The following is a 10,018-nucleotide window of genomic DNA, read 5'->3' on the forward strand; positions in this document are numbered from 1 at the left end:
TGTCTAACCTTCATATACTCGTATAAATTTATTCCCCGTCTATACGAAATATTCAAACACACAATTTATCAGGATAAAGTTTATACATAACTGTTTAATTTATAATAATAAATTTATCATATTTTACACTTTTTTAAATTTAAATACATGTGATAATCAAGTTGTAGATGTATATTTATAAAAATATTTTACACCTAAAATAAAAATTCTAAACAATTTATATATATATGTACACTAATCTTTAATACTTTAATAATTTTCCTACCAAGAAGAAAAATCACCAAATGAGTTTGCTGCAACTTTTTTCTTCTTGATTGCAGGTGCAGTATTGGATTCATCTTTTTCCGTCCTGCAGACAAAATTAAATGATTAATACTGTATTAAAAACATCTAATATAAGTGATTTTCTAATTAATTTGATGTTACTTTTCATCCTTATCCATTTTTATGTATTTTCCTACACCTGATCGATATACTTTCAGGTCCTCCTTTTTCCCTCTTTTGTCATCTGATTTATTTCTCGCACTTTCTTGAGCCAATCGTTCTGCTTCGGCTTCACGCTCAGCAATTAATTGTTCGTCTGCTTCTTGAAACGGATCAACGAAAACTTGAGCTTTCTGTACGACAATGTCTTCTATAGGTCTATCTTTGTTGTCTACCTCAACTTTTTCAATGGCATTTAATGTTTCCAATCCACCCACTATCTTTCCAAAAACAGTATGCTTACGATCTAAATGTCTACATGACCGAAACGTGATGAAACTGTAAATAAAATAGATTAAATATCATATACCGGTGAACGTACGAAACTATATAATAAATTATATACAATTGCGATCCATTTGTATTTGGCCCAGAATTTGCCATAGAGAGAATTCCTCTTCCTTGATGCACCAAGTTTGGTTTAAATTCGTCTTCAAACGTTTTACCCCAAATGGATGTTCCTCCATTACCAGTATTTGTAGGATCACCACCTTGTATCTAAATAAATCAACACTTATGTTTCTATTACTTATAGTTTCTACATAAAACGTTAATTATATTTACCATGAAATTTCGTATAGATCGATGAAACTTTGTTCCATTATAATAGCCACGTTGGCAAAGTTTTATAAAATTTTCACAAGTTTTTGAAACAAGATCACAGTGCAGTTCTAGATTCAAAGCACCGAAATTCGTAAGGAATCTTACATATCCTGGAAAACAATTTTATGTTATTGATCTAATTGAATAGAAAGATGAATAGGTACTTAAGTAGTTACCTTTCTTTTTAACTCGCTCGTATCGTACTAAATCTTCCGCTATAACTGCTGCCTGATGAGTGGTTTCAGTTGGCATAACTGTTGATGTAAAACCAGCTGCTACTGCGCCCGTAGAATAATGTGCCTAAATATAAATATCACATAAATATCATGTTAGAATAAAATATATCAATAATAATATACAAACAGCATTAAATTTATCAGCTTTTGGTTTAGAAACTTCTTCCTTAGGTGCAGCTTGTTTAAAATCCCTATCCAATTCAAATAATATTTCTTTAGTTTCCATTGATACAGTTTTTAGTTTTGCATTGGGATTATTTCTGTCCTTCACCATTTCTGAAACAGTAATAAGCACATTCAGTTGTTTTAAAATATACAACAGTTGTATTTAAAGAAATTAAAACATTACCTTCATCTTCAACTTTTATATTATTTTTAATATGATGAAAGGTGGATAAATTGAATTTTGTTGCATTATTCGGATCTTGTATTGTAATGATATCCTTCCTTGTAAAAGGTTCATCATTTAGTAAATCCTTCCAATTACGAGTTTTTATATTCAATTGTTCTACTGCCTAAAAACATCAGTAATATATTAAATATTTATGAATAAACATTTAAAAACAAAATATAATTCTTCTTTTATACCTCATATGAAAACACATTTCCAGTTGTTTTAATAGCAACAATGTGAGAGTGTTTGGTAAACAGTTTAAAAAGAACTGGACAGTGATACTGTCCTTCTATATTTTTATAGAAGTTAAGTTTTATCAAAGTTTTTGGATCTATTGATTTTCCTGTGATAGGATTGTGTTTATATCTTTTTATGTATTCTAATATTGCTTCCAATTCAAAAACATTTCCATGTGGATCACAGTAAGGGTGTTCAAATGGTTGCAAAGTTAAACAACAATGATCATAAGGTAAACGCCTAAATGTTGTATCTTCACTTGATTCAGAGGTTCCTGACTTTTTTCCACCATACAATGTTGTCCATTCAGTGTATGTTAAATACCTACAAAAACAATAAATATGATTGAATGATTCATTAAGAAAAGAAAAGAAAATATGTTATTTCTTTATAACCTAAGTAGCATTAGTGGAATATCTTACATTTTATCTTTCTGATGCTGTCGTTTCCCCATTTTTGTTTGTTTTATTAAACTATCGTTTTCAACAAATCACTGATTAACTAATTAATACTTATCAATGTTGTTCTCAATTATTATTTTACAGAATCAGATTATACTGTTTATTCTTTTGAACAATAAACACTCGGTGGAGGCGTGGAGGTCGAACTTCGAATTCCGCGTTGGTAAAACAGTGCAGAACAGGCAGACCTAACTTTACCTGGGGGTATTCGATAACCCTAAAATTATAATTCCTTGAGAACAGAGACATATCCAGTCCTTTTGTATCTGTAGTCATTGGTTACAGCACGAAATACGGCCTGTAGTGGCCTTGCTAACTTTTCGTTCTGGGAGTTTATCAACTGTTTCCGTATTTTTGTCAACCGTTCATTGAATTTCTTTTCCACCCTGCTTTCAAAAACACCTTCATCTGCGGAAACATTGCAATACGTCATGGATCATCAAATGTTTAAAATATACAATTTGGAAGATTTTAACAGAATCACAAAAGGAATTAAAGTTGCACAATGCATGCAATCTCGATCGTCATCTGGTAATGTTACTTAAAACGTTCTATCTTAATTAAATACTTATTAGCGATGACGTGTATGTATGTATTGCCACATAGGATTATGATCACAGTGATTATGCATTTGTATTCTTTAAAGTCAGAAATTTGTTGAGACTTTAACTGTTTTATTTGACATTGACATTAATGTTTGGATTGTCCATATGTTTATAGAAAATTTAAATAACAGTGTGTATATTGTTTCAGTTTCAGAAACTGAAAAGGTATTGAGTCAATTAGATGACTTAGTTGTATCAGACTCCTTAAGTTGTTCATTTTGCAATGCAATATTTGAAGATAAAGCACAACAGAGACTTCATTACAAATTAGATTGGCACCGGTATAATTTAAAGCAACGTTTAAATGGATTGAAGCCTATTAGCGAGGATAAGTTTAGTCTCTTAGCTGATGAAGGTATCAAAGAAATTATCAAGGTTTTAATGGATTAATGACTTTGACATGAAAAAAATAGTGGTATTTGCATTGTAGGGGATGTTTCAAGTTTATCTGGAAGCGATGCTGAGTCTGAAAATGAGGATGAGACCTATGTCTCAGAAACAGGTAATTCTCCAAGTGGACTTGGGGAAAATAAGAGCACTGCAGTGAAGATCAAGAAAACAGAGAGGAAAGCAAGGAATGCAGAGTCAATTTCTGATAGTTCAGACACAGAATGTTCTGATGAAACAGTGAAAGGAAAAAAACTTGAAAGTTTAATGGTCACTGCTAATCGTCATTCAAAAGTCTTCTTTGAAAATGATGATGGAAATATATTCAGTATATACAGGTGTTTACTCCATCATAAGAAGGTCTGTTCATTTGTTTATAAAAATCGTAGTTTTGAAAAGAATTTTGTTATAAGCTTAGACATCCTTGTCTATGATCTTATCTTGTAATTTGATCTACTTTGTTAGAATCACTTGGCGTTGTCTATACGTGCCAGATCAGGAGAGATGCAATTACATTTTAGGAAATTCCTGAGGTAGACAATGAGATGATTGCTCAAGCATTAGACAGCGGGAGGAAAACAACGTGGACCGTTATCATGATTGGTGGGGGGCATTTTGCTGCTGCTGTATTTCAAGGTATAAATTGTTATTTATTTACGAAATATTATTTTCGCAAATATCGATACGTTATATAAGCCGATAATTTTTCTTTTAGATGGAGAACCAATTGTGCATAAGACCTTTCATTTTTATACTGTAAGAGCCAAGCAAGGATTTGCCCAAAGTTCACGTACGACTAATCATCCGAAAAGCGCTGGTGCTAGTTTGCGTCGTTATAACGAAGCTTCGCTTCTTCAGGTAGTTTATTTATCGATGGAACCAACAGATGTTACAATCATAAACGCACATTAAAATTTTCATATTTTTCAGCATGTACAAGACATACTCGAATCATGGTCATCCCATATTAACAATTCTTCTCTGATTCTATACAGAGCGGTTGGACCGTATAATCGTACTGTATTATTTGGAGGAAAAAATCCGCCTTTAGATAAAAATGATGCAAGATTAAGACCATTGCCGTTCCCTACTCGTAGAGCAACGTATAATGAAGTTAAAAGGGTGTATGATATATTAAGTACCATGGAAATTTATGGTACGCGGTTACTGTTGCATTGTAGTACCTTAGTGTGTTTATACTTATTTTGCGATTGTATATTTTAGGATCTGCAGCTGACTTTACGGATTGCTTTCCTATTTCACCACGACAGCCTCTGAGGAAGAAAGTTTCAAAAGTTGAGGTAATCGATGAAACTTTGGAAAAAGTGGAGAATGAAGAATACGATTCTATTACTGCCAATAACATACGTAATCCCCAAGATAACGATAAGAATAAAATACCTGCTCAACCATCTCCTGAAAGACAGCAGAGAAATTCTCGGTCTCATATAGATAGAGCGAAACCAAGAAAAAGTCCGTGCCGTCCTTTACCAGGTACGAATTTTGAAGTACTATACGTAATTTAATAATACTATACATTTATAAAATTTGGATCTTATTGTTTTAGATATTGTTGCAAAGTTAGCACGGTCATCTTCGGAATCAGAGCTAGACAGTCAGATAGGAACTGTTGGTGTACCAATGGACATTACTCTGGTCGAGCAAGAATTAGAAATCGAATTTAATGAACATTTACTAGCTTTCCAAGATACTGTACCGAGATATATGAAAAACAAGAAAACTCGACGTCAAAGAAAGAAACAGAAAAAGGATGGTGAGTTAAATAGACGGTAGTTGAAGAAACTGAAGAAGTTGAAGAATAAATAGACGGGTTGACTAATAAAATATACAATTTCTTTTAGACTGCATTATGAACGAATCGCTAACTAGCGCAAAGATGAAGTTATGGTCGGCGTGCAAAGTAGGTGACAACGATCTACTGTCGTCTCTTATTGATGACTTACTAATGGAAGCAGAAAAAAATACAGAGTTGGAGGATCAGAACAAAGGAGATATAACTGTTGAGAGTAACTCGATCATACATAAAAATGATGTAACAAAGTTAGTGAATGATCCCAACGAGGATGGTAATACAATGTTACACGTAGCAGCTCTCAGTGGGCATCTAAAATCGGTGTGGTATGTTCGCATTATTATTCGTAAAATGCTTCTTTTGAGATGAATAAGTGTTAAGGGATTTAATTTTAGGCGATTGTTGGAAGCTGGTTCAGATCCCTGTAACAAAAATAGAAAATTACAAACTCCGTATGCAGCGGCGAACAATAAGGAAACTAGAAACGTGTTTAGAAGATTTATGGGCGCCAATCCCGATAAGTTCAATTATAGTAAGGTACTTACTATATTGTTTCCTTATGTTCCTTTAATGAAATATCATCAATATCTATAAAATAATACATTTGTTTATTATAAAGTCTCAAATACCTGGACCACTTACTGATGAAATAGAACAAGAGGAATCGGAAAAAAAGAGACAATATAGAAAATTGAAACGAGAAAAAGAAAAGTTGAAAAAGAAAGAATTTGATTTGAAGAAGCAGGAGGAAGACGCTAAGCAGAGATTCCTTAATCTTAACGATAGAGAAAAGGTAAATGTTTTAATCAATAGTTGTTTGAATTACCTGGTGGCTATAAAATAATGGAATTAAAACTGTAAATTTGTACTATAGAGAGCAGTAGCTGCTGAACAACGTATTTTAAAACAAGGATGCTCTGTGGTTTCACGATGCTTTCAATGTGCTGTCAATATGGCTGGTCAGGTACCATTCGAGTACAATTGCAATCGTTTTTGTTCTATGCCATGTTTGAAAGAGCATCGTCTTCGCAACAAGGTTGTTACCTGATGGCATTCTATGTATGAAATCGCAGTTAAGTTATACTTTTATAAACGTACCGTATGTTGTCAAAATGTACAAATTACAATAATAGTATGATTTGTGCACCTGTGTGCAGAGGCGATTAAAGGAAATCTTCTCTTTGCACGCACGCATGTGAATAAAGTTAAAATGAAATACACTTATAATTTTCGGCAATAATAAAACTTATACAGTAAAGTAAATTCCTTATGTTTTTTAATATAAATAATACATATTTATTATCTAATTTAGATAAAATTTCTTGCCTGTATTTTTCAAGTGTCAAAAAATCAAACTTGATGTTACATTCAAGAATTTTTATAACATATGCATCGTGACAAAAGAAATAAACTTGTACAATAAAGTAAATTAAAATTTATAAATTTTATTCCTTTATTTTTTAGTCAAAAATTCAATTATAAGGAGTAAGTAGTATATAGAGAGCATATGTCTTTTTTTTTTTTTTAAATTAAATACACTTTATATACTTTTTATGTTGATTACTATTTTAATGTATAACATCGTTAATTATATATTAAATGACATATATAAAGAACTAACATCTTTTATGCTAACAATAAACAGTAACTAAGTTTCACACTCATGACCGCATTTATTACATTCATACCAGATTTACGATATTATAACATCAGATTGTTATAATAACATCGTAATCATTGTAATGTTTATGCGAAAAACCGAGTCTTTGGAAGTATAATAGATGGATAAATCTCTTTTTATATAAAGTTCGAATACCATCCGTTTTTCATAAATAAAATTTAAAACAGTGCATTCACACGTGAATCTCATCGATGACTAGTATATAAAGGAATATCAATTTTTCAATACTCATACCATAAAATTATGGTAACGTTTATAGTCGGTGGTATACGAGAAAAAGAAAATATCCATATAACTTATATCTCTCGTATTCTATTGAAATAAAAAATTTGTACCTAATTGGGTCTTTCTAAAATTCATTAACTATACATTCAGTTAGATAAACGTAATCAAATACAATTTTCATTATTTACACGGTATCTCCTCGACTCGATTTCAATGAAAATAATGTATTTTGAGATCCAGAAGTCATCATTATAAATATAGACATTCTTTCTTTCCTGTTCATGTATCGAGTAGGTACAATCCACGATACTATATACAAACAATGTCAGAAAATATTTCAAATCGGAGGTGTTCATTGTTGAACCGTGCTTTTAGGCTAATTAAATTTCTTTCCTATCGGTACTTGTTCACTGTGAACTATAATGAAAATATCAATTTTTCGTAGAAGTCATAACATTTGAATGGCTTAAGTACAGAATGTGAAATCTTTTCATTATTCGCTGTACCAATTTATAAATATTATCTTAGTTTAGATTGACAATTCTTTTTTCTCTAATTCTTTAATATTAACCAAGTGTTCCTAGAGATGATATTCGACACATATTTCCTTACAGATTGTTTAAAAAATCAACGGTGGTAGAAACTATTTATTCAGTATAGTTTTGTTTCACTATAAGTTTATTTTTCATCCTCAACTTTAAAGTCTATTTTCAATCCTTTGTCGCTAAAAAAATATGTGTCGAATATTTTTCTAGTATTACATCAGACTTGATTAACACTCCTTGTTAGTGTCGTTATGTTAATTTAAATGGACGTGGAATCATCCGAGTCCGTATCGTCGCATTCGTCTCCGTACAGTCTATTAATTTCTCCATCGGCCCAACTGTTTTCAATCTTCACCTCGTACCTGTTCTCTTGTATCTTATTCGAAGGAACAATCCTAACATATGTATTTTTCATGTTCTTTAAATCAGACTGTACGATGGTGTTTCTGGGCTTAGGACTTCTTTCACCGCTGCTAACCGACTTGGAGCGAACCTTTCTTGTTACCTTGTTATCGCCATCCACCGATTCCAGTGAGCTTTTCCTTCGACTGTTCTTACGATTAGCCTTTTCTTTATTTCCAGTCGCTCGTCTCCCACCTTTGGGACTTTCGCTTTCTAAATACTTCCTTATCCATTTCGGTGCTTCGCTGGAGTAAGAAGATTTTTTCGTGTATCTTGGACTGGCCATTATCATAGGCACATCCGTTTCGATTACCGTCGTGATCACCTGTTCGTTCTCATCGAAATTACTTTCCAGATACTTTTTCTTGGGTGTCACGGATACGCTTAACTTACCAAGAATAGAAGAATTATCATCTGTACTCTCGTACGTGTACGAGTAGTGTTTCTGAATGTGTTTAGGTTCGTGAACGATGTCCACTATGGTCTGTGAATTAGACATTTCGTTTTTACGATTCTCCTCTTTCTCGTCCCTCCTGAACCGTTCCAAGGCTTCCTCGAATAAATGCTTTGGCGACTTCTTACCGAAATCCAGAGGTCTGATGGGAGATATGATGCTGATACTGTGTCTTAAATTCCCTGTGATACTGTGCCTCTGTCTCGTCGGTGGATCAAGTAATCTACGTAGACTCGAGTTCCTTATCTCAGGCACCGACATCCTTTCCCTGGTAGGAACCGGGGAGATAGATCTTTGAAGCTTACCCGTCACCGACGTTGTTTGGTTCTTCTGTTGTGTCACAGACGTCGTCGTCGACGTTGTTGATGAAACTACAGCGGTCTTTTTATTCACCTCGATGGACAACAATTGTCTCTCGGTCGACGGTAATATAGGAGTTGCACTTGCTACCAGTACGCTTCCAAGTCCGTCCCGAGTGGGACTTTTCATTTTTCCTATGGGAACAGCTGGCTGTTCTTCGATCTTTGATTGCTGGTGTTCGCTGATGGGTGAACTAGCGATTGGTAGTAATCTGGACCGAGTTATATCCTGATTCTTCAGCTGGCTATCCAAGCTGAACCTTTGTTTCGGTGTACCAGCCATTAATTTCAGATCATTCTGCGTTTCTAGTTCAGGTATCGAGAATCTATCCCTATTGAATTTCGTCGCGGTGGACTCTTTCAGGTTCCTGTACTTCGAACCGATGTCCAACTGGGACAGACGTTCCCTCTTGCTAACGTGTACAGCAGGTGAGAATCTTTTGTGCTTGATAGTGGGCGGAGAGGGCGAGTGAAAGACCATCATCGGCAAATTAAGCTCTTTTCCTGTACTCAGGCAAGGTTGAGACAATCTCTGTTGACCACGACCAGGATGATAGTCCCCGGTGACTAGAGTCGGTTGGGATAGACGTTCCCGTTTCGCCGGCACGTCGTGCCGTAGAGCGAATCGTCGCACGTCCGGTTGAGACAATCTTGGAGAGCCTTGATCCATCGTTAAGCTTCCTCTCGAACTCCCACCGAATCCCTGCACGCTGGGAGCCGACAATCTTTCCTCTTCGTTTATACTGTTATCCCCGGAAGCTGCCCTGAGACTAGTGTACGACAGTCGGGAGCCACGATTCATTCCAGCAAAGTTAATGCCACTGAAACTGGAGTTCAGGGTGGGTTGGGACATTCTTATACGACGATCGGTAGAACCACCGGATCTCCTGTCGTAGGATACCAGAAGAGTTGGTAGATTCGGTTGGGAGTAAAGACTGCGTTGACTCGCGGGGGAATAGCTGGGTGGACAGGGTGTCGTTGACTGTGTTCCCTCGAACGTTACCGAGTCCTGAGACTCGATACTGGACTGCGACTGAGGAGGTGGTTTCACCGGTGTTATGTGGAGATTCGGTTGGGATAGCCTGTTCTTACGACCTTGGGTAGGTTTCTTTAAGTGGTCAATGAGGTTGGGT

At 34.7% G+C, this 10,018-nt stretch overlaps 3 protein-coding genes across 3 annotated transcripts; 1 reads left to right on the forward strand and 2 right to left on the reverse strand.

Moving 5' to 3' along the window:
• Positions 1 to 74: 74 nt before the first annotated feature.
• Positions 75 to 2,553, reverse strand: LOC114872995 (RING-type E3 ubiquitin-protein ligase PPIL2). The gene is made up of 9 exons (XM_029180807.2): positions 2,376 to 2,553; positions 1,911 to 2,277; positions 1,672 to 1,837; positions 1,450 to 1,598; positions 1,263 to 1,386; positions 1,048 to 1,196; positions 830 to 981; positions 427 to 762; positions 75 to 349 (listed from the first exon to the last, which is right to left on the reverse strand). Exons 1-9 carry the CDS (start codon positions 2,405 to 2,407, stop codon positions 262 to 264), a joined length of 1,563 nt encoding a protein of 520 aa, XP_029036640.1. The 5' UTR covers positions 2,408 to 2,553; the 3' UTR covers positions 75 to 261.
• A 161-nt stretch (positions 2,554 to 2,714) lies between these two features.
• On the forward strand, positions 2,715 to 7,179 carry LOC114872994 (ankyrin repeat and zinc finger domain-containing protein 1-like). The gene is made up of 12 exons (XM_029180806.2): positions 2,715 to 2,945; positions 3,168 to 3,374; positions 3,450 to 3,766; positions 3,928 to 4,042; positions 4,122 to 4,264; positions 4,337 to 4,562; positions 4,631 to 4,900; positions 4,974 to 5,180; positions 5,269 to 5,545; positions 5,615 to 5,756; positions 5,839 to 6,012; positions 6,094 to 7,179. Exons 1-12 carry the CDS (start codon positions 2,846 to 2,848, stop codon positions 6,265 to 6,267), a joined length of 2,352 nt encoding a protein of 783 aa, XP_029036639.2. The 5' UTR covers positions 2,715 to 2,845; the 3' UTR covers positions 6,268 to 7,179.
• Positions 7,180 to 7,851: 672 nt separating this feature from the next.
• LOC123988546 lies at positions 7,852 to 9,745 on the reverse strand. Its single transcript, XM_046289017.1, has one exon. The coding sequence runs from the start codon at positions 9,736 to 9,738 to the stop codon at positions 7,930 to 7,932; it is 1,809 nt and encodes a 602-aa protein (XP_046144973.1). The 5' UTR covers positions 9,739 to 9,745; the 3' UTR covers positions 7,852 to 7,929.
• Between the last annotated feature and the right edge of the window lie 273 nt (positions 9,746 to 10,018).

The sequence above is a fragment of the Osmia bicornis genome, chromosome 15 (assembly GCF_907164935.1).
Source record: "Osmia bicornis bicornis chromosome 15, iOsmBic2.1, whole genome shotgun sequence".
NCBI classification, from domain to species: domain Eukaryota; kingdom Metazoa; phylum Arthropoda; class Insecta; order Hymenoptera; family Megachilidae; genus Osmia; species Osmia bicornis.